The following is a 23,638-nucleotide window of genomic DNA, read 5'->3' on the forward strand; positions in this document are numbered from 1 at the left end:
AAATGGCAAAAAAATGATATTCGATTCCATTTAGGATAGGATAGGATAGGTCTTTATTGTCATTGCACAAGTACAACAAAACTTTGTTTTCAGCACAAACCTGTTCAAGATTAGACAAACAAACAGTGTACAGGGTTACAGAACAAGAACGCTGATGGGTCGCCACTAGGCGCCCCGTAAAAGATGGGAAAAAGGTAAACGCTGGGGAAGGATGAGTAAAAAAAAATACAATCCAGACTGGGCTCTTAAGGGGGCCCAGTTGGGAGTGAGAAAAAACCTCCATCGCAAAGCACATATACATATTACAACATACATCTCGAGATATCGAACAACAGAGGGAAGGTATAGTTCAAGGTCATCCATTCATCACCCCTCCGGGATTTGCGTGGAGGGCGTTGGGTTGGGGGACAGGAGGGTGTATGTGTGGCGTATATTTTTTTTGTGGATGTGTGTGTGTGTTTATAAGCCCGTAGTGTGTCTCTGTTCCGCGGCCTTGATGTATTGTGCCGTCTCGCCCAAAGTCCACAACAACAGGTGTGTGTCCATGATAGACAAGAAGGGAGTTTGTTGTATCTTCGCTGCGCTGTTCAAAGCCAGGGAAACAATCCAAGTTAGAATGATTTTGTATGCGAGTGAAAATAAAATTTGCTTTTCACTCTAAATTGTCTATGACTGGTCCTCAAAACCTGCGAGGTAGACAGTCCGATGTAATCCACAGTTCTTCCCGCATCCTTAAATCATTTGTGGCAGCTTTGGGGTATTTTGAAGACTGCTAGCAACTTCCAATTTGTCGACAAACCAGAGCAACGTTTACTCCAATCAGCAGAGGTCCTGTTGTCATAATTCCGAATAGGTGGATTCTTATTGTTTAGTAAATGTTTTGAATTTTAAATGTTTTTGTTATATAAAGTATATTTATTATTTTTTTGTTCATATCTATATGATTTATCTTGTTTTAATTCTATTATTATTGTTGTTTCATATTCTGTACTCCACTGTTCTAAATTAAATGATAAATAAATAAATGGGTTGTACTTGTATAGCGCTTTTCTACCTTCAAGGTACTCAAAGCGCTTTGACACTACTTCCACATTTACCCATTCACATACTGATGGAGGGAGCTGCCATGCAAGGCGCCAACCAGCACCCATCAGGAGCAAGGGTGAAGTGTCTTGCTCAGGACACAACGAGGTTGGTACTAGGTGGGATTTGAACCTGGGACCCTCGGGTTGTGCACGGCCACTCTTCCACTGCGCCACGCCGTCCCTAAATTGTCTCATTTATTAAGTCTTTGGCTATTTTGTATTATTTATTTTATCACCGTTGTGAGTTTTGTTTTATTTGTGCTTCTTATTAACGTTTCTCATTCTTGTATGCGCTTATCGTTGTTTATTATTGCACTCCACCCTTAGGAATGTTTAGCGGAGGGGGAAGAAGTGAAAGGAAAGGGGTGGGAATTTCCACCGAAAAGGTGCTGACGGCTTCCAGGAAGTGCGAGCGGGGACGATATAAGGAGACGCGCGGAGCCCGTGAATTCACAATCGTCTCAGCTTTTCAACCAACCAGAGAGTTCGGCTGTGCAAGATCATCTAAAATGGTGAGTATGGACTTTTAAATACGGACATATATCAATGCGGGGGGATTGTAATCATCCTTTTGCTCATTATAGGAATTCTGCTGTGGATTATTTGGCAAGAAGTTCACCTCATGGAGCAGCTTGGCGTTTATTTTCTCAAGTACGCACCTGATTTATTTTCTCAAGCATACATGTGATCCAGATCTGTTACGTTTCTAACTGGTCCTGTGCCTCCATCCCCAGTGCTGTGCATGCAGACCAGCGTGGAGTGCTGGTCCTACTTCTACTCCAACAACACCATGGACTGGGAGCAAGCCCGAACGTGGTGCCGGGAGCGCTACACCGACATGGTGGCCATCCAGAACCAGGAGGAGATCGCACATCTCAACAGCTGGCTGCCCAAGATGCCCACCTATTACTGGATCGGCATCCGTAAGGTCAACGGCACCTGGACCTGGGTGGGCACCAACAAGGCTCTCACGGCCGAGGCCACCAACTGGGCTCTGGGGGAACCCAACAACGGCAAGAGCGGGAAGGTGCTCGGCAGGAGCGAGGACTGCGTGGAGATGTACGTCAAGAGGGGATCGCAGCCCGGGAAGTGGAACGACGAGAGGTGCGGGAAAGGGAAAACCGCCTTGTGCTACACAGGTAAGACCAAAGGATTTATAACGTTCTCACTAACTATAGCATCTAACATCCTTTTTCTTGTCCCAGCCGCTTGTCAGAAAGACTCCTGTGTCCATGGAGAATGTGTGGAGACCATTAACAGCCACATGTGCCGGTGCCTTGAAGGTTTTTACGGAGACAAGTGTGAGCACGGTAAGCATCCAAATAAACATAGCGTATTTCCTGCTGATTAATTTAAAACCTCTTCTCACTCCTGCGCTTACCAAAGGCATGCGGTAAAAGTAAGCATGCGCTAATTATTTCAAAACCTCTTCTCACTCCGGCACTTACCAAAGGCATGCAGTAAAAATTTGAGTGTGATGTAAGCTTGGACCGTAAATCCTACTGAATAGCTCTTAATCTTCTTCCCTTTATGCGATTTTAAATTATCGGTATTGAAATCAACTTCCTCCATTTTGAAAATGATGACAGGGGAAGTGTCACTCGTGAGGTTAGGAGTTTGACCCGGCAGTAATTCAAGGCAGGCGCATACTATATGCCCTGCGGAAATTCAAGTAAATACGGTATTTGGGCCATAATTTGTGTTGTGTTAATGCGTTATAAAGTCCAATATACTCCAATTCTTTCAGCGTGCAAAATACATCAGTTATTAAACAATACCCCAAAGCCAAACAAGGCGTCAAGTTTTTCAAAGAGAATTAAAAAAAAAAAAATTGAACTTTTTCTGCTCAAATCCCTCAATTTTAACTCTAAAAATATCAAACATGTAATTTTTTTGGGGGGGGTTAACCATTTTGAAGGACTTTAATGGAATGATGTCACAGTTGTTAATTAGTGTACATTTGCAAAACATGAGCTGATGAAAAAAAACTTCCAAAGGGTAAAAAAAAAAAATACATGTTTAACATTTTTGTGAAGGAAATTTAAGCAAAAAAAGTAAAAAAAAATGTTTTTACGCTCTTCAAAAACTAAGGACTTTATCCAGGGGTAGGGAACCTATGGCCCCGCGAGCCAGATGTGGCTCTTTTGATGACTGCATCTGGCTCTCGGATAAATCTGAGCTGACGTTGCTTAACATGATAAGTAATGAATGATTCCGCTTGTAATCACGGTGTTAAAAATAGCGTTCAAAATATAAAACATTCTCATGCTTTTTTTATGTTCAAGAACTTGCGTTAATGGTAAAAAAGTATTTATTTATTATTGGTTAGTGCACTGACTTGAGAGGCTGTTTCAGGGTTGCAATATTGTTATATTTTTGATCCGCTTGAGATGGTTTCCTGTGGACGGGACTCTCGCTGCTGTCTTGGATCCGCTTGAACTGAACTCTCGCGGCTGTGTTGGAGCCACTATGGATTGAACTTTCACAGTATCATGTTAGACCCGCTCGACATCCATTGCTTTCGGTCCCCTAGAGAGGGGGGGTTGCCCACATCTGAGGTCCTCTCCAAGGTTTCTCATAGTCAGCATTGTCACTGGCGTCCCACTGGATGTGAATTCTCCCTGCCCACTGGGTGTGAGTTTTCCTTGCCCTTTTGTGGGTTCTTCCGAGGATGTTGTAGTCGTAATGATTTGTGCAGTCCTTTGAGACATTTGTGATTTGGGGCTATATAAATAAACATTGATTGATTGATTGATATTTTTCAATAAGTCTCTCAGTTGCTTTCCAGCAGATGTATTTTTTCTCTTTCGTTCTCGCTCGGCTCTGGCTCCAGCTCCAACCCTGTCTCTCCTCCTGGCTGCTGCTTATAACAGAGCGACAGGTGATTAGATAACAAGGCCCAGGTGGGCCATCTACGCGCCTGTCGCTGATTTCGAGGCTGGTCCTGGCAACACCCCGCTTCGCTGCGGGCCCGCAGGCCACGCCCCTCCACAGTTAGCTTCAGAATAACAATGTTATTACCAAGAATAAGAGACCTATTGTACTCTAGAAAGTGAATTATATTTATATAGCGCTTTTCTCTAGTGACTCAAAGCGCTTTTTTACATAGTGACACCCAATATCTAAGTTACATTTAAACCAGTGTGGGTGGCACTGGGAGCAGGTGGGTGAAGTGTCTTGCCCAAGGACACAACGGCATTGACTAGGATGGCGAAAGCGGGAATCGAACCTGCAACCCTCAAGTTGCTGGCACGGCCGCTCTACTTAAAAATGCACACGTTTAGTTGTGTTCAGTGTTCAAAAATATATATATTATATGGCTCTTGCGGAAATACATTTTAAAATATTTGGCTTCTTGGCGGGTTTCACGGTAGCAGAGGGGTTAGTGCGTCTGCCTCACAATACGAAGTTCCTGCAGTCCTGGGTTCAAATCCAGGCTCGGGATCTTTCTGTGTGGAGTTTGCATGTTCTCCCCGTGAATGCGTGGGTTCCCTCCGGGTACTCCGGCTTCCTCCCACTTCCAAAGACATGCACCTGGGGATAGGTTGATTGGCAACATTAAATTGGCCCTAGTGTGTGAATGTGAGTGTGAATGTTGTCTGTCTATCTGTGTTGGCCTTCCGATAAGGTGGCGACTTGTCCTGGGTGTACCCTGCCTTCCGCCCGATTGTAGCTGAGATAGGCGCCAGCGCCCCCCGCGACCCCAAAAAGGCAATAAGCGGTAGAAAATGGATGGATTGCATTAGTACGGTATTGCTGTGTATTGTTTTGTTGGATTGATTCCAAAAATAAATAAAAAATATGTTTTTAAATAAAAAATTAAAGAAAATATCGATAAAAAAAAAAAAAAGAGAATCGGTATTGAATCGCACAACGTGACGATGGCGATTCGTATTCGAATCGATTTTTTCCCACACCCCTAGTATATATAGCATCTGCGATGAGGTGGCGACTTGTCGAGGGTGTACCCCGCCTTCCGCCCGATGGTAGCTGAGATAGGCGCCAGCAATCCCCGCGACCCCAAAAAGGGAATAAGCGGTAGAAAATGGATGGATGGATGCTATGGTATTGCTGTGTATTGTTTTGTTGGATTGATTCAAAAGATAAATAAAAAATATGAAAGGGAATAAGCGGTAGAAAATGGATGGATGGCTTCTTGGCTCTTTCAGCCAAAAAGGTTCCCGACCCCTGGTCTAATCAAATGTACCCATAGGGTTAAATGATTGAAAAATTGTCGAAAATATGCAATGATCTTTTTTTTTTAGATAACAAATGACCTTTTAAATTGTGCACATTTCCAATATAATCTCCTGTTTATTTTGTTCATGGCAGTGGTTCAGTGTAACAAAGACGAGCTGACCGTGCCTCCTAAAGGGAGCCTAGACTGCACCGGCAAACACGGCGACTTCTCCTTCGACTCCCTGTGCCAATATTCCTGCGAGGAAGGCTACCGGCTGAGCAGGCCGGGACCTTTAAGGTGCACCGCCTCTAAGAGCTGGTCAGAGCCGCCTCCAACATGCCAAGGTGAGTGGAAGCCCCCCTTGGGCTGTAAATCAGCCAAACAACTTCATCATGTGTTCGTCATCAACAACAGCGGTCCAGTGTTCGGAGCTGTCGCGTCCAGAAAGAGGATCTATGACATGTCGGGACCCCGTGACCGCCTCTGGCTTCCAGTCCTGGTGTGTGTTCGCCTGCCATGAGGGCTACGTCCTGTCTGGCTCCCGGTCTCTGCGATGTGAAGCGTCGGGAAGTTGGAACGCCTCGCAGCCAACTTGTGTTGGTGCGTGCAACATTCTCACCACCTGTTTGTTGTATTTACCTGTCTAACAATGACTAATTGCTTGTATTTTCTAATGCAGCTGTCCAGTGTCCCGCCATGCCTGGCTTAGACAACGGTGCAGTCGACTGCGGCGAGGACCCGGATGTGAGGTTCAGTTACGGGAGCACCTGCGCGTTCAGCTGCTCCGCCGGCTATGAGTTGGTGGGGGCCAGCACGGCGGAGTGCACGTCAGCCGCGGAGTGGAGCGAGATGATGCCTCGCTGCCAAGGTGAGGACAAAATGCACTTTTCACGGGTGTTGTTGATGAACATTCATCACAGAAATTGTGACGATCCGTCACTTCACGTCTGGTTATGTTTCCTTAAAGGCCTACTGAAACCCACTACTACTAACCACGCAGTCTGATAGTTTATATATCATCCATCCATCCATTTCCTACCGCTTATTCCCTTTTGAGGTGGCGGGGGGCGCTGGCGCCTATCTCAGCTACAGTCGGGCGGAAGGCGGTGTAGATAGATAGATAGATAGTACTTTATTTATTCCGTCAGGAATATTACAATTTTCAGCACAATCCCATTCAAGATCAGACAAACATTACAGGGAGACAGAACAGGATCGCTGACGGGTCTGCCGGCTTCCAGCGCCCCTTACAAAAAAGATGACATACAGGTAAACAAGGGGGGGGGGGGAAGATTAAAATAAAATTAAAAAATCGGTCTTAGCCTAGGCCCTGGAGTGGGGGTGTACACCCTGGACAAGTCGCCACCTCATCGCAGGGTTACCAATACGGCCTTTTTAGTTTACTAAATGACAATTTTAAATTTCCCGCCGAGTTTCTTGTTGAAAATGTCGCGGAATGATAATATGTCGTCTCGTTTCATCGTACAATTACACAGAAATCTGGACATCTGTGTTGCTGAATCTTTTGCATCCATCCATCCATTTTCTTACCGCTTATTCCCTTTTGAGGTCGTCGGGGGCGCTGGCGCCTATCTCAGCTACAGTCGGGCGGAAGGCGGTGTAGATGGATAGATAGATAGATAGTACTTTATTTATTCCGTCAGGAGAGTTCCTTCAGGAAAATTACAATTTTCAGCGCAATCCCATTCAAGATCAGACAAACATTACAGGGAGACAGAACAGGATCGCTGACGGGTCTGCCGGCTTCCAGCGCCCCTTACAAAAAAGATGACAAACAGGTAATAAAATTAAAAAATCGGTCTTAGCCTAGGCCCTGGAGTGGGGGTGTACACCCTGGACAAGTCGCCACCTCATCGCAGGGTTACCAATACGGCCTTTTTAGTTTACTAAATGACAATTTTAAATTTCCCGCGGAGTTTCTTGTTGAAAACGTCGCGGAATGATAATATGTCGTCTCGTTTCATCGTACAATTACACAGAAATCTGGACATCTGTGTTGCTGAATCTTTTGCATCCATCCATCCATTTTCTACCGCTTATTCCCTTTTGAGGTGGCGGGGGGCGCTGGCGCCTATCTCAGCTACAGTCGGGCGGAAGGCGGTGTAGATAGATAGATAGATAGATAGATAGTACTTTATTTATTCCGTCAGGAGGGTTCCTTCAGGAAAATTACAATTTTCAGCACAATCCCATTCAAGATCAGACAAACATTACAGGGAGACAGAACAGGATCGCTGACGGGTCTGCCGGCTTCCAGCGCCCCTTACAAAAAAGATGACAAACAGGTAATAAAATTAAAAAATCGGTCTTAGCCTAGGCCCTGGAGTGGGGGTGTACACCCTGGACAAGTCGCCACCTCATCGCAGGGTTACCAATACGGCCTTTTTAGTTTACTAAATGACAATTTTAAATTTCCCGCGGAGTTTCTTGTTGAAAATGTCGCGGAATGATAATATGTTGTCTCGTTTCATCGTACAATTACACAGTATTCTGGACATCTGTGTTGCTGAATCTTTTGCAATTTGTTCAATTAATAATGGAGAAGTCAAAGTAGAAAGATGGAGGTGGGAAGCTTTTAGCATTTAGCCACACAAACACACGGTGATTCCTTGTTTAAAATTCCCGGAGGTGAAGCTTTACTATGGAACAGAGCGGTCAAGCGAACATGGATCCCGACTATATGTCAACCGGCAGGTTTCGGTGAGAAAATTGTGCTAAAAAGTTGCCTCTTACCGGAGCTCTACGGAGCTTGCGCTGTCCATGCAGTTGCCGTCAACTTCCCTCAGAGACTGGCGTTAACACACCCGTGGACACACCCCTCCGACTATCAGGTACTATTTAACTCACTAAAACACTAGCAACACAATAGAAAGATAAGGGATTTCCCAGAATTATCCTAGTAAATGTGTCTAATAACATCTGAATTGCTCCCACTGCCCTGTCTTTTTTCTAGTTCTTCACTCTCACTTTCCTCATCCACAAATCTTTCATCCTCGCTCAAATGAATGGGAAAATTATCCTAGTAAATGTGTCTAAAAACATCTGAATCGCTCCCAATGCAATCGCCTTTTTTTTTCTTTAAAACAATAAGCAGATAAGGGATCTTCCAGAATCATCCTAGTAAATGTGTCTAATTACATCTGAAACGCTCACACTGCCGCCGCCCGGAGCGTCACTTTTTTTTTTTTTTCTTCTAGTCCTTCGCTATCAATATCCTCAGCCACAAATCTTTCATCCTCGCTCAAATTAACGGGGAAATTGTCGTTTTCTCGGTCCGAATAGCTCTTGCTGCTGGAGGCTCACATTATAAACAATGTGAAATCCCTCACACCGGTGACGTCATCGTCTGCTACTTCCAGTAAAGGCAGGGCTTTTTTTATTAGCGACCAAAAGTTGCGAACTTTATCGTGGATGTTCTCTACTAAATCCTTTCAGCAAAAATATGGCAATATCGCGAAATGATCAAGTATGACACATAGAATGGACCTGCTATCCCTGTTTAAATAAGAAAATCTCATTTCAGTAGGCTTTTAATTTGTGTTAATTTGTGTTTATTTTAGTTCCACTTCCTGCATGTCGCCCTGAGCGCTCCATTCCCTCGCATGTCCCTGACTGGTAGCCTGGCACACCTAGTCGCAGTTGCAGGCTGCTATTTATGCCTGCCTCGCCCTCCAGTCAGGGCTCGGGGATTGTTTCCTTTGTGAAATGTTAAATGTGTTGCACTAGTTCCTTTTTAAAATGGGACCATTAACTTCCTGCTTGGCACCCAGTATCAAGGGGTTGGACTCACCGCTGCTGCTCACTGCTCCCCTCACCCTCCACGGATAATATTAATACCTGTGTAATACATTTGTTCCCCATTGCTTTTGTTGTGTTCGTTTTGACTAACTGCGGTTCTTTGTTTCGCTTCATCAAAAAGATAGTGTTTGCCAACCATGGTGAACCTGGACTCCTTTTTGACAACGTACTGATTATTAATGTCTTATTCCCTCTATGTCTCTGCAGCGATAACATGCCCCGCCCTTGACCTTCCCAAGAGAGCCCAAATGAACTGCACCCTCTCCCTCCTCCCATCCTGGACCCCCTACCCACAAGACACAGTCTGCACCTTCAGCTGCGACGAAGGCTTCGAGCTCCAAGGTGCCCTCAGCGCGGCGTGCACGCAGTCAGGCCAGTGGACCGCCACGCCACCTACATGTCTAGGTGAGAAACTACACGGGCCACCACATAAATGCCCCGATTTAAGTCAAATAATTACGGGACATGCGGTAGGAAATGGATGGATTAATGGAATTCATATTTTTACCACCCCTGCCTGTGCAGCTTCCACGTCTCAGTTTAACGCCATCGTGGCCGGTGCAACAATAGGGGGCGCCGTGTCCCTGTCTACCCTGTCTGTGGTGATGTGGGTGCTGAAACGACTGAGGAGGAAAGCAAACAAGTTTGAGTTGAGCAGGTAAGGCCCCCCCCCCCCCAATTAATCGCTCATCCTTCTTGAATTAAAAAAAAAAAAGGATCAGTTAGAAGCTAAAGAATTTCGGAGCTAATGTCTTTCTTTCCCCTTCCCAGCAACTCTGACATCGAGGACCCCCCTCAGGTGTACAAGAACAGCATTGACAGCCTCATCTAGGATTCCAGCAGTCATCGGACTTCTTTCAAGCCCAAAAAACATTGAAAAAATGGTGTTCTTTAAATGTCATTGACATGTATTTCCTCCCAAAGGGAGTTTTGGTTGTTTTTGTATGGAGCACATTGTTCTGCACCTTCAGAAACATGCTGGAAAAGTGTGATGTTACGCACTGCCATGTTCTCACTAAGCTGTGACTAATTTACTATATTTATGTCATATTTTGTTATTATTTATGATGCGTCATTTACACAAACCATGTCTTCATTTCCCTTCGTTCCTAAGTTTGTATTCATGAAATGTATCGTTGTAATAAAAACTAGCACAACTAGTTTGTCATTTGATGTGTTTTATTTACTCCGACACAATAAAATAGAAACATCCATTTATCTCATCTACGATTTAGCTACATTTTCCTCATAAACATAAATGCATCTCTGCAGTGAATTATATTTTTTGTAGCGCTTTTCTCTAGTGGCTGCAAAGCGCTTTACATCGTGAAACCAGTTTCTGACGGGCTCTTGCCGTAGTGCGGGTTCCATGGGCCACCAAGGAAGGACATTCTCGTGCAGGTTTGACTCTTGTTTATTTTTTCAAATAAAGAAAGTATTTTGCGCCGTCATCGCTCCCACTGCTCGCTCCTCCATGTCGCTCTTCAGTCTGAGTCTGGCTCTCTGTCTTTTTCGCTCCTCATCCACTGCTGAGGGCTCTCTAAACTCCTTCTCCCTCCATCTCTCCTCCTTCTCCCCTTTTATACATTGAGAGGAGAAACACTGTGTCCAGGTGCGCGATCAACGCACCTGATCTCGCCTGCGGCGTCGCTCCCGGCCAGCCCCGCCTCGCCGCTCGCTTGCATTTCCCGCCTCCTTGCCGCCATGCCGCTCTGTCAGACCGTCGGCTCAGCCTCTCCACACAGTTATTTAAATTACATTTAAACCCGTGTGGGTGGCACATACAGTTGATAGACAGTTGCCATAGCCAATCAGATCAGTAGATGTAGATGTACAAACAACTCATTTAATTAGTAATTTAAATAATCGATCCGTTATTTTACATTTCAATGATTTATTACATGATTTAATTAATTCACAATTTTATTTTTTATTAATTGTTAGAATAATTATGTATATATTATTACACAACTCTTATGCTTAAGGGCGGTTGCTATAGTTATTATCAATTGTGCTGAAATTGTCTTTTTCTTTGTCTGTGTAAAGCTGGCAATCCAAATGATTGTATCAGTATTTGTTTCCTGAAGCGGCCTGCTGACTGCCAAAGCCGAACATCGAGTACCGTGACGAAGACAGAGCAGAGACAAGATGATATTACGACTGTCAACACATTTTCATTTTTGTATGAATATGCTGTGTCTAACTCGAGATGTCGAGATTACCCTCTTCCCTCAGCGACAGCTTCAACGATGTAAACAGGGACCTACCAAATAAATAGAGGACGCACGTGGGCTGGACTTTTGGAACATAGTTTGGATCCGTAACTAGAATACAGCCCAAAACATGTCTCTCCTCAACTGAGCAAAATGTAACTCTGTCTCTGCATGATTCCTTGCTTCTCGTCTGTTTAATAGATGTCATCAGTGTTTCATGAAACTGTGTGGCAGCACCGTCACATTCAGAGGGCGGGGCTAACAGGAATTTGGTCCAATGATTGCTTCAGTTTTAAGCCTGCAAGTACAGTATTCCAAAACATAGCATCTAAGAGGGATGTGACACCTTCGCTTCAAGAAGTACAGTATTCCAAAACATGGCATCTAAGGGGGATGTGACTCCTTCGCTTCAAGAAGTACAGTATTTCAAAACATGGCATCTAAGGGGGATGTGACTCCTTCGCTTCAAGAAGTACAGTATTCCAAAACATGGCATCTAAGGGGGATGTGACTCCTTCGCTTCAAGAAGTACAGTATTTCAAAACATAGCATCTAAGAGGGATGTGACTCCTTCGCTTCAAGAAGTACAGTATTTCAAAACATAGCATCTAAGAGGGATGTGACTCCTTTGATTCAAGAAGTACAGTATTCCAAAACATGGCATCTAAGGGGGATGTGACTCCTTCGCTTCAAGAAGTACAGTATTTCAAAACATGGCATCTAAGGGGGATGTGACTCCTTCGCTTCAAGAAGTACAGTATTTCAAAACATAGCATCTAAGAGGGATGTGACTCCTTTGCTTCAAGAAGTACAGTATTCCAAAACATGGCATCTAAGGGGGATGTGACTCCTTCGCTTCAAGAAGTACAGTATTCCAAAACATGGCATCTAGGGGGGATGTGACTCCTTCGCTTCAAGAAGTACAGTATTCCAAAACATGGCATCTAAGGGGGATGTGACTCCTTCGCTTCAAGAAGTACAGTTATCCAAAATATGGCATCTAAGGGGGATGCGACTCCTTTGCTTCAAGAAGTACAGTATTTCAAAACATGGCATCTAAGGGGGATGTGACTCCTTCGCTTCAAGAAGTACAGTATTCCAAAACATGGCATCTAAGGGGGATGTGACTCCTTCGCTTCAAGAAGTACAGTATTTCAAAACATAGCATCTAAGAGGGATGTGACTCCTTTGCTTCAAGAAGTACAGTATTCCAAAACATGGCATCTAAGGGGGATGTGACTCCTTCGCTTCAAGAAGTACAGTATTCCAAAACATGGCATCTAAGGGGGATGTGACTCCTTCGCTTCAAGAAGTACAGTATTTCAAAACATAGCATCTAAGAGGGATGTGACTCCTTCGCTTCAAGAAGTACAGTATTTCAAAATATGGCATCTAAGGGGGATGTGACTCCTTTGCTTCAAGAAGTACAGTATTTCAAAACATAGCATCTAAGAGGGATGTGACTCCTTTGCTTCAAGAAGTACAGTATTCCAAAACATGTCATCTAAGGGGGATGTGACTCCTTCGCTTCAAGAAGTACAGTATTCCAAAACATGTCATCTAAGGGGGATGTGACTCCTTCGCTTCAAGAAGTACAGTATTTCAAAACATGGCATCTAAGGGGGATGTGACTCCTTCGCTTGAAGAAGTACAGTATTCCAAAACATGGCATCTAAGGGGGATGTGACTCCTTCGCTTCAAGAAGTACAGTATTTCAAAACATAGCATCTAAGAGGGATGTGACTCCTTTGCTTCAAGAAGTAAAGTATTTCAAAATATGGCATCTAAGGGGGATGTGACTCCTTTGCTTCAAGAAGTACAGTATTTCAAAACATAGCATCTAAGAGGGATGTGACTCCTTTGCTTCAAGAAGTACAGTATTCCAAAACATGTCATCTAAGGGGGATGTGACTCCTTCGCTTCAAGAAGTACAGTATTCCAAAACATGTCATCTAAGGGGGATGTGACTCCTTCGCTTCAAGAAGTACAGTATTTCAAAACATGGCATCTAAGGGGGATGTGACTCCTTCGCTTCAAGAAGTACAGTATTTCAAAACATAGCATCTAAGAGGGATGTGACTCCTTTGCTTCAAGAAGTAAAGTATTCCAAAACATGGCATCTAAGGGGGATGTGACTCCTTCGCTTCAAGAAGTACAGTATTTCAAAACATGGCATCTAAGGGGGATGTGACTCCTTCGCTTCAAGAAGTACAGTATTCCAAAACATGGCATCTAAGGGGGATGTGACTCCTTCGCTTCAAGAAGTACAGTATTTCAAAACATGGCATCTAAGGGGGATGTGACTCCTTCGCTTCAAGAAGTACAGTATTCCAAAACATGGCATCTAAGGGGGATGTGACTCCTTCGCTTCAAGAAGTACAGTATTCCAAAACATGGCATCTAAGGGGGATGTGACTCCTTCGCTTCAAGAAGTACAGTATTCCAAAACATGGCATCTAAGGGGGATGTGACTCCTTCGCTTCAAGAAGTACAGTATTTCAAAACATAGCATCTAAGAGGGATGTGACTCCTTCGCTTCAAGAAGTACAGTATTCCAAAACATGGCATCTAAGGGGGATGTGACTCCTTTGCTTCAAGAAGTACAGTATTTCAAAACATGGCATCTAAGGGGGATGTGACTCCTTCGCTTCAAGAAGTACAGTATTTCAAAACATAGCATCTAAGAGGGATGTGACTCCTTCGCTTCAAGAAGTACAGTATTCCAAAACATGGCATCTAAGGGGGATGTGACTCCTTCGCTTCAAGAAGTACAGTATTTCAAAACATAGCATCTAAGAGGGATGTGACTTCTTCGCTTCAAGAAGTACAGTATTCCAAAACATGGCATCTAAGGGGGATGTGACTCCTTCGCTTCAAGAAGTACAGTATTTCAAAACATAGCATCTAAGAGGGATGTGACTTCTTCGCTTCAAGAAGTACAGTATTCCAAAACATGGCATCTAAGGGGGATGTGACTCCTTCGCTTCAAGAAGTACAGTATTTCAAAACATGGCATCTAAGGGGGATGTGACTCCTGCGCTTCCAGAAGTTGGTGGTAGATATTTTAGACCTGCCTGCTCAGAGTACGTCACAGTTAAAGTAGAGGAATTTATCAAAGTCGCCGGTGTTATTTCCACACTTTTAGTGAAGTGAATTGTATTTATATAGCGCTTTTCTCGAGTGACTCAAAGCTCTTTACATAGTGAAACCCAATATCTAAGTTACATTTAAACCAGTGTGGGTAGCACTGGGAGCAGGTGGATAAAATGTCTTGCCCAAGGACACAACGGCAGTGACTAGGATGGCTGAAGAGGGATTCGAACCTGGAACCCTCAAATTGCTGGCCCGGCCACTCTACCAACCGAGCTATTAGATCAATATATCGATCGGTTCCCCCTCATGCTTCCCCGGTAGGTTCTACAGACAAGTGGAAGTTGAAAGCTGAATTTGCCAGATAAAATAAATCAATGAAGCGCATGAAACAAATAATGGACTAAATGTTTGGTTTGGTTATTTTCAATGGTGTTCTGTTTTATTATTCTCCTGCCTTCCCTTTTATTTACTGCCTGCATTTTCCCTGTTTTGCCTCTAGTTTCACTTCACTCTTCCTGGGCGAGGGGCGGTCCTTGAGGCACACCTGCAGCTAATCAGTTCATGGACACACAGCTGTGCCTTACTGGTTGTTGGTTCCTGTTTCTTCCACAGCGCATGCTTGACCACCAAGTCCGGGTATGTTTTTTTCGCCCATGTTATTCACCTAACCTCGGTGTGTTTTTTTCTTCTGTCCTCCCTCCTGTGGAGAAGTTATTTTTTGTGGACTTTTCCGTAGATCAGTTTGCCCAGGCGCTTCCCCTCGCCGACCTCTGAGGTTCCTGCTAAATATCATGGTGTGTGTTTCTGCCCCATCCCCTTTTGTTAACCTTTTTGGACTCAATTAAAGACTCTCCTTTTCTTGATTCCACCTTCAATCAATCAATCAATCAATGTTTATTTATATAGCCCCAAATCACAAATGTCTCAAAGGACTGCACAAATCATTACGACTACAACATCCTCGGAAGAACCCACAAAAGGGCAAGGAAAACTCCCACCCAGTGGGCAGGGAGAATTCACATCCAGTGGGACGCCAGTGACAATGCTGACTATGAGAAACCTTGGAGAGGACCTCAGATTATTTTCGGGGCTCCCCATGTCTAGCATTAAAAGATTACAGTTGGTACAAAATGCGGCTGCTAGACTTTTGACAAGAACAAGAAAGTTTGATCACATTACGCCTGTACTGGCTCACCTGCACTGGCTTCCTGTGCACTTAAGATGTGACTTTAAGGTTTTACTACTTACGTATAAAATACTACACGGTCTAGCTCCATCCTATATTGCCGATTGTATTGTACCATATGTCCCGGCAAGAAATCTGCCTTCAAAGGACTCCGGCTTATTAGTGATTCCCAAAGCCCAAAAAAAGTCTGCGGGCTATAGAGCGTTTTCCGTTCGGGCTCCAGTACTCTGGAATGCCCTCCCGGTAACAGTTCGAGATGCCACCTCAGTAGAAGCATTTAAGTCTCACCTTAAAACTCATTTGTATACTCTAGCCTTTAAATAGACTCCCTTTTTAGACCAGTTGATCTGCCGTTTCTTTTCTTTTTCTTCTATGTCCCACTCTCCCTTGTGGAGGGGGTCCGGTCCGATCGGGTGGCCATGTACTGCTTGCCTGTGTATCGGCTGGGGACATCTCTGCGCTGCTGATCCGCCTCCGCTTGGGATGGTTTCCTGCTGGCTCCGCTGTGAACGGGACTCTCGCTGCTGTGTTGGATCCGCTTTGGACTGGACTCTCGCGACTGAGTTGGATCCATTATGGATTGAACTTTCACAGTATCATGTTAGACCCGCTCGACATCCATTGCTTTCCTCCTCTCCAAGGTTCTCATAGTCATTGTCACCGATGTCCCACTGGGTGTGAGTTTTCCTTGCCCTTATGTGGGCCTACCGAGGATGTCGTAGTGGTTTGTGCAGCCCTTTGAGACACTAGTGATTTAGGGCTATATAAGTAAACATTGATTGATTGATTGATTGATTTAATCGAGAGTTACTTGTAGCTTTGCTTACTACATTCTCCAAGTAGCTTGCCCATCACTGTTGACACTATAATCAGTGGGTGACTTGCTTCAAGTGCTGTTAAGATTCACACTAAAAGAAATCAATCGTGAGGTTTTTACCTGCATGACATGTCCTCACACACACACACACACACACTCAAACACACACACACACACACACACACATGCATACATTATACAATATGTTCACGAGGACCAGTCAAATAGTCTCCATCAAGACAAATGGCTGCACAAATCAGGTGGGATGTCACACATAAACTATTTTCACGCTGACCTTTTGCTCCTCGAATAATTTGCCGTTCTTCCACCGGTCATGTCAGAGTTCAGCAGCAGCAGAGGAAGCCATTTCCAGATAAGATAACACCATTCCATCACCAGCCTTCACGCCGGTACATCATAGACACTGTTTTCTCTCAGTCAGCACTTTGCAGGACGTGAGATCATGGTTCACTCATCTGAGCATTGAATGAAAAAGAAACCGTTGCCCGGGCGTCAATAGAAACTTGCATAATTGTTACCGAGTAGTTATTTTTGTGAGTATCTTGTTATGCCACCGCTTCTGTCAGTCGACACATTCTGTGTGGAAACATCCAGGTATTGTCCTGACCAGCGTGGGATCATATAAGAGCCCATCAATGCTCGGCTGTGCCAGTGGGACTCATCCCGCTTTGGAAATGCTTTAGGAATTATTAGCTTTTATGCATACATATTGCAGGTAAGTCAAGGGGCTTTAATACAGCAGTCATCCAAAAATAAATACAAATAATAAACATATGTTTTTCTGATTTATAGGCAGTTGGAAATGAAGTGGACGTGGATGATGCTCCTCCTCGGTAAGTATCAGAATGAATTGTTTATTAATGCGTTTTTGGTGTTTTTGTTTTTAAAATATGGCCAAGTGTTTGTAATATTTTGGTGACATCAGTCCGCAAATCGACATAAAAAATGTTTTTGTCATGCAAGCATGATAAAAAGATAAGTGTGATGATAACCATAGAAGGTAACGCCGCAAAGAAAGCCTTTAACAAAACGTCAGACGAAAATGCTACATATAATCGCACTTTTTTTCACTTCAGAAAAAACTTTGCTCTCTAAGTACCACCATAATGACCAACATTGAAATACAGTAGCGCAGTGGGCCTACGTATTCATTAAAAACAAGGCAGAAACTTTATTTAACATTTAATATTTTTGACCACTGTAACATTATGCACTGTTTGAGCAGTAACACTGTGTTTTTTGATATGGGAACATAAAACACTGTACTTAAATCAAGTGATTATTAGGCCTACCACTACTAGGACACGTACCACAGTTTGAGAATCTCTGCTTTAAAACGTCCTCCATATAACGGGATTCTTCTGCCGTTTTTGTGGCGCCAGTGCCAAAAAGCGAGTTGAGAATTATTGCTACCACCTCAGAAAAAAATTGGCTCTCTAAGTACCACCATAATTACCAACATTGAAATACAGTAGCGCAGTGGGCCTACGTATTCATTAAAAACAAGGCAGAAACTTTATTAAACATATTTAATATTTTTGACCAATGTAACATTATGCACAGTTTGAGCAGTAACACTGTGTTTTTGATATGGGAACATAAAACACTGTACTTAAATCAAGTGATTATTAGGCCTACCACTATTAGGAAACGTACCACAGTTTGAGAATCTCTGCTTTAAAACGTCCTCCATATAACGGGATTCTTCTACCGTTTTTGTGGCGCCAGTGCCAAAAAGCGAGTTGAGAATTATTGCTACCACCTCAGAAAAAAATTTGCTCTCTAAGTACCACCATAATGACCAACATTAAAATACAGTAGCGCAGTGGGCCTACGTATTCATTAAAAACAAGACGGAAATTTTATTTAACAAATCTTTAATATTTTTGATCACTGTAACATAAAAAGCTCTTTAAATATTATTAATACGACATAAGTCTTCTGCTGTTTTGAAGGATTCACTGAAAAAAGTGTTTCAAAGATGTATTTTTCGACAAGTAATTTGCTATTTTTGAGAATATACTGCAAAAAAGCCCATTGAAGATTATTAATACAACATAAGTTATCTGCTGTTTTGAAGGATTCATTGAAAAAAATGTTTCGAAGAGGCTTAAATTGACAAGTCATTTGCTGTTTTTGAGAATATAATGTAAAAATGCTAGTTAAAGATTAGTAATACAACATTTCTCTGCAGTTCGGAAGGATTCACTGAAAAGTTTTTTTAAATAAGCTTTATTTGACAAGAGTAATTTGTTGTTTTTGAGAATATACTGCAGAAAAGCTACAGACAGAATTAATACAACAGAAGTCCTCTGCTTTTTTAAGGGAACCACTGTAAAAATGTTTTTCAAAGATGCTTTATTTGAAATAAGCACTCTGCTGTTTTTGTGGAGCTACCTCAAAAATACTTGTCAAACATCTTCTACAGTATATGACAGAATTCTTCTGCTATTGTTTTGATGGTAGTGCAAAAAAGCTCACCAAATCTCTTCTGAATGACAAGTCTTGTGCGGTTTTTGAGAACTTACTGCAAAAATGTTTTAAATATGCTATATTCGACATGAGTGCGTGATTATTTTTCTTGCTTTACTTGTAAAATACTTGTCAAAAGTCCTCCATATGACAGAAATACTTTGCTGTTTTTGAGTACATACTGCAAAAATGTGATTTAAATATACTTTATCCTACAGAAGTGCAAGATAGTTTTGTTCCTCAAGTTTAAAAGTACTTGGCAAATATCCTCCATATGACAGGAACACTTTGCTGTTTTTGAGGACAAACTGCCAAAACGCTACTCAAAGGTTATTGATGCAACAGGAGTCCCATGTTGTTTTTAAGAATTTCCTGCTAAAAAATGTTTCGAAGATGCTTCATTCGAAAAGAGTCACTTGCTGTTTTTGAGAATATAATGCCAAAAAAGCCAGTTAAATATTATTAATACAACATAAGTTATCTGCTGTTTAGAAGGATTCATTGAAAAAAGCTTTAAAGATGCTTCATTCAACAATAGTCATTTGCTGTTTTTGAGAATATAATGCAAAAAAGCCAGTTAAAGATTATTAATACAACATAAGTCCTCTGCTGTTTTGAAGGATTGACTAAAAAAAGTGTTTAAAAATTCTCTAAACTACAGGAGCACGTTGCTGTTTTTGAGAATACGCTACAAAAAAGCTATTGGAGTTATAGACAGAATTAATACAACAGAAGTCCTCTGCTTTTTTTGAGAAACCACTGCAAAAACGTGTTTCAAAAATGCTCATTCGACATGAGCGTTCTGCTTTTTTTGTGGAGATACCTCAAAAATATCAAATATCTTCTACAGTATATGACAGGATTCCTCCTCTATTGTTGTGATGGTAGTGCAAAAATGCTCGCCAGTCCTCTTGTCCAATCCTCGACAATTGCGCTGTTTTTGAAAACATACTGCAAAAATGCGTTTTAAATATCCTTTCTTCTACGTGAGGGCTGGATTGATTTTGTTGCTTTACTTTAAAAATACCTGTTAAAATCCTCTTATATGAAATAAATACTTTGCTGTTTTTTAGAACATACTACAAAAATGTGATTTAAATATGCCCTATTCTACAGGAGCGTGAGATTGTTTTTGTTGCTCAACTTTAAGAGTGCTTGTCAAGAATCTTCCAGGACAGGAACACTGTGCTGTTTTTAGGTTATTGTTGCAACAGACGTCCCCTGTTTTTAAGAATCTCCTGCTAAAAAAATGTTTCAAAAATGCTTTATTCCACAAGAGTCACTTGCTGTTTTTAAGAATATAGTGCAAAAAAGCCAGTAAAGGACTATCAACAGAAATCCTATGCTGTTTTGAAGGATTCACTGAAAGTGTTTCAAAGATGCTTTATTCGACAAGTCATTTGCTGTTTTTGAGAATATACTGCAAAACAGCTAATTAAAGATTATTAATACAACAGAAGTTATCTATTTTGAAGGATTCACTGAAAAAATGTGTTTCGAAGATGCATTATTGGACATGAGCTCTGCTGTTTTTGTGGAGTTACCTCAAAAATACTTGTCAAAGATCTTCTAAAGTAAATGACAGGACCCGAAAATGCATATTTTTTGAAAAAATGTTTTGGCTAAAATGTTCCATACACAAAAATAAAAATAAATGGACTTGCTTCAGCAACACAATTCTGGTGCTGTAGATGCAGGAGATGACTCAAAACCTCATCAGGAATTCCGATAAAACCCAAAAATGGCAGAAAATGCATATTTTTGGAAAACTTGTTTTCGCAAAAATGTCGTAAGGGGGGACCCTTACACAAAAATAAAAATAAAACTGACTTTCTTCAGCAGCACAATCCTAGTGCTGTAGTTATAGGAGAAGTCTCAAAACCTCAACAGGAGTCCCGACAAAACCCGAAAATGGAAGACAATACGTATTTTTTGAAAACTTTTTTTTTCGCAAAAATGTCATAAACCCTTTCACAAAAATAAAAACTGACTTTCTTCAGCAGCACAATACTGGTGCTGTAGTTGTAGGAGATGTCTCAAAACCTCAACAGGAGTCCCGACAAAACGCGAAAATGGAAGACAATACGTATTTTTTGAAAACTTTTTTTTTTGCAAAAATGTCATAAACCCTTTCACAAAAACAAAAAATAAAAACGGACTTGCTTCATCAGCACAATACTGGTGCTGTAGATGCAGGAGATGTCTCAAAACCTCATCAGGAGTTCCGATAATACCCAAAAATGGCGGAAAATGCATATTTTTGGAAAACTTGTTTTCGCAAAAATGTCGTAAGGGGGGACCCTTACACAAAAATAAAAATAAAATGGACTTTCTTCAGCAGTACAATCCTAGTGCTGTAGTTATAGGAGATGTCTCAAAACCTCAACAGGAGTCCCGACAAAACCCGAAAATGGAAGACAATACGTATGTTTTGAAAACTTTTTTTTCGCAAAAATGTCATAAACCCTTTCACAAAAATAAAAACGGACTTGCTTCAGCAGCACAATACTGGTGCTGTAGATGCAGGAGATGTCTCAAAACCTCATCAGGAGTTCCGATAATACCCAAAAATGGCGGAAAATGCATATTTTTGGAAAACTTGTTTTCGCAAAAATGTCGTAAGGGGGGACCCTTACACAAAAATAAAAATAAAACGGACTTTCTTCAGCAGTACAATCCTAGTGCTGCAGTTATAGGAGATGTCTCAAAACCTCAACAGGAGTCCCGACAAAACCCGAAAATGGAAGACAATACGTATTTTTTGGAAACTTTTTTTTCGCAAAAATGTCATAAACCCTTTCACAAAAATAAAAATGGACTTGCTTCAGCAACACAATTCTGGTGCTGTAGATGCAGGAGATGTCTCAAAACCTCATCAGGAGTTCCGATAAAACCCAAAAATGGCAGAAAATGCATATTTTTGGAAAACTTGTTTTCGCAAAAATGTCGTAAGCGGGGACCCTCAAAAAAAAAAAAAAATAAAACAGACTTTCTTCAGCAGCACAATCCTAGTGCTGTAGTTATAGGAGATGTCTCAAAACCTCAACAAGAGTCCCGACAAAACCCGAAAATGGAAGACAATACGTATTTTCGGAAAACTTTTTTTTCGCAAAAATGTCATAAACCCTTTCACAAAAATAAAAAATAAAAACGGACTTGCTTCAGCAGCACAATACTGGTGCTGTAGACGCAGGAGATGTCTCAAAACCTCATCAGGAGTTCCGATAAAACCCAAAAATGGCAGAAAATGCATATTTTCGGAAAACTTGTTTTCGCAAAAATGTCGTAAGGGGGGGCCCTTACACAAAAATAAAAATAAAACGGACTCTCTTCAGCAGCACAATCCTGGTTCTGTAGTTATAGGAGATGTCTCAAAACCTCAACAGGAGTCCCGACAAAACCCGAAAATGGAAGACAATACGTATTTTTTGAAAACTTTTTTTTCGCAAAAATGTCATAAACCCTTTCACAAAAATAAAAAATAAAAACAGACTTGATTCAACAGCACAATACTGGTGCTGTAGATGCAGGAGATGTCTCAAAACCTCATCAGGAGTTCCGATAATACCCAAAAATGGCGGAAAATGCATATTTTTGGAAAACTTGTTTTCGCAAAAATGTCGTAAGGGGGGACCCTTACACAAAAATAAAAATAAAATGGACTTTCTTCAGCAGTACAATCCTAGTGCTGTAGTTATAGGAGATGTCTCAAAACCTCAACAGGAGTCCCGACAAAACCCGAAAATGGAAGACAATACGTATGTTTTGAAAACTTTTTTTTCGCAAAAATGTCATAAACCCTTTCACAAAAATAAAAACGGACTTGCTTCAGCAGCACAATACTGGTGCTGTAGATGCAGGAGATGTCTCAAAACCTCATCAGGAGTTCCGATAATACCCAAAAATGGCGGAAAATGCATATTTTTGGAAAACTTGTTTTCGCAAAAATGTCGTAAGGGGGGACCCTTACACAAAAATAAAAATAAAACGGACTTTCTTCAGCAGTACAATCCTAGTGCTGCAGTTATAGGAGATGTCTCAAAACCTCAACAGGAGTCCCGACAAAACCCGAAAATGGAAGACAATACGTATTTTTTGGAAACTTTTTTTTCGCAAAAATGTCATAAACCCTTTCACAAAAATAAAAATGGACTTGCTTCAGCAACACAATTCTGGTGCTGTAGATGCAGGAGATGTCTCAAAACCTCATCAGGAGTTCCGATAAAACCCAAAAATGGCAGAAAATGCATATTTTTGGAAAACTTGTTTTCGCAAAAATGTCGTAAGCGGGGACCCTCAAAAAAAAAAAAAAATAAAACAGACTTTCTTCAGCAGCACAATCCTAGTGCTGTAGTTATAGGAGATGTCTCAAAACCTCAACAAGAGTCCCGACAAAACCCGAAAATGGAAGACAATACGTATTTTCGGAAAACTTTTTTTTCGCAAAAATGTCATAAACCCTTTCACAAAAATAAAAAATAAAAACGGACTTGCTTCAGCAGCACAATACTGGTGCTGTAGACGCAGGAGATGTCTCAAAACCTCATCAGGAGTTCCGATAAAACCCAAAAATGGCAGAAAATGCATATTTTCGGAAAACTTGTTTTCGCAAAAATGTCGTAAGGGGGGGCCCTTACACAAAAATAAAAATAAAACGGACTCTCTTCAGCAGCACAATCCTGGTTCTGTAGTTATAGGAGATGTCTCAAAACCTCAACAGGAGTCCCGACAAAACCCGAAAATGGAAGACAA

At 41.8% G+C, this 23,638-nt stretch overlaps 1 protein-coding gene across 1 annotated transcript in view; it reads left to right on the forward strand.

Annotated features, from left to right (window-relative positions):
* Positions 1-1,367: 1,367 nt before the first annotated feature.
* Positions 1,368-23,638, forward strand: part of sele (selectin E) — a 52,498-nt gene continuing 30,227 nt past the window's right edge. Inside the window, exons 1-12 of the mRNA XM_061887790.1 lie at positions 1,368-1,597; positions 1,670-1,736; positions 1,820-2,224; positions 2,291-2,395; positions 5,418-5,609; positions 5,680-5,865; positions 5,945-6,133; positions 9,292-9,489; positions 9,610-9,742; positions 9,856-9,905; positions 16,981-17,008; positions 17,207-17,247. Coding sequence (XP_061743774.1) covers positions 1,415-1,597; positions 1,670-1,736; positions 1,820-2,224; positions 2,291-2,395; positions 5,418-5,609; positions 5,680-5,865; positions 5,945-6,133; positions 9,292-9,489; positions 9,610-9,742; positions 9,856-9,905; positions 16,981-17,008; positions 17,207-17,247 — 1,777 coding nt within the window. The 5' untranslated portion in view covers positions 1,368-1,414. The remainder of the gene's footprint in view (positions 1,598-1,669; positions 1,737-1,819; positions 2,225-2,290; positions 2,396-5,417; positions 5,610-5,679; positions 5,866-5,944; positions 6,134-9,291; positions 9,490-9,609; positions 9,743-9,855; positions 9,906-16,980; positions 17,009-17,206; positions 17,248-23,638) is intronic.

This window comes from Nerophis ophidion, linkage group LG26 (genome assembly GCF_033978795.1).
Source record: "Nerophis ophidion isolate RoL-2023_Sa linkage group LG26, RoL_Noph_v1.0, whole genome shotgun sequence".
In the NCBI taxonomy this organism is placed as follows: domain Eukaryota; kingdom Metazoa; phylum Chordata; class Actinopteri; order Syngnathiformes; family Syngnathidae; genus Nerophis; species Nerophis ophidion.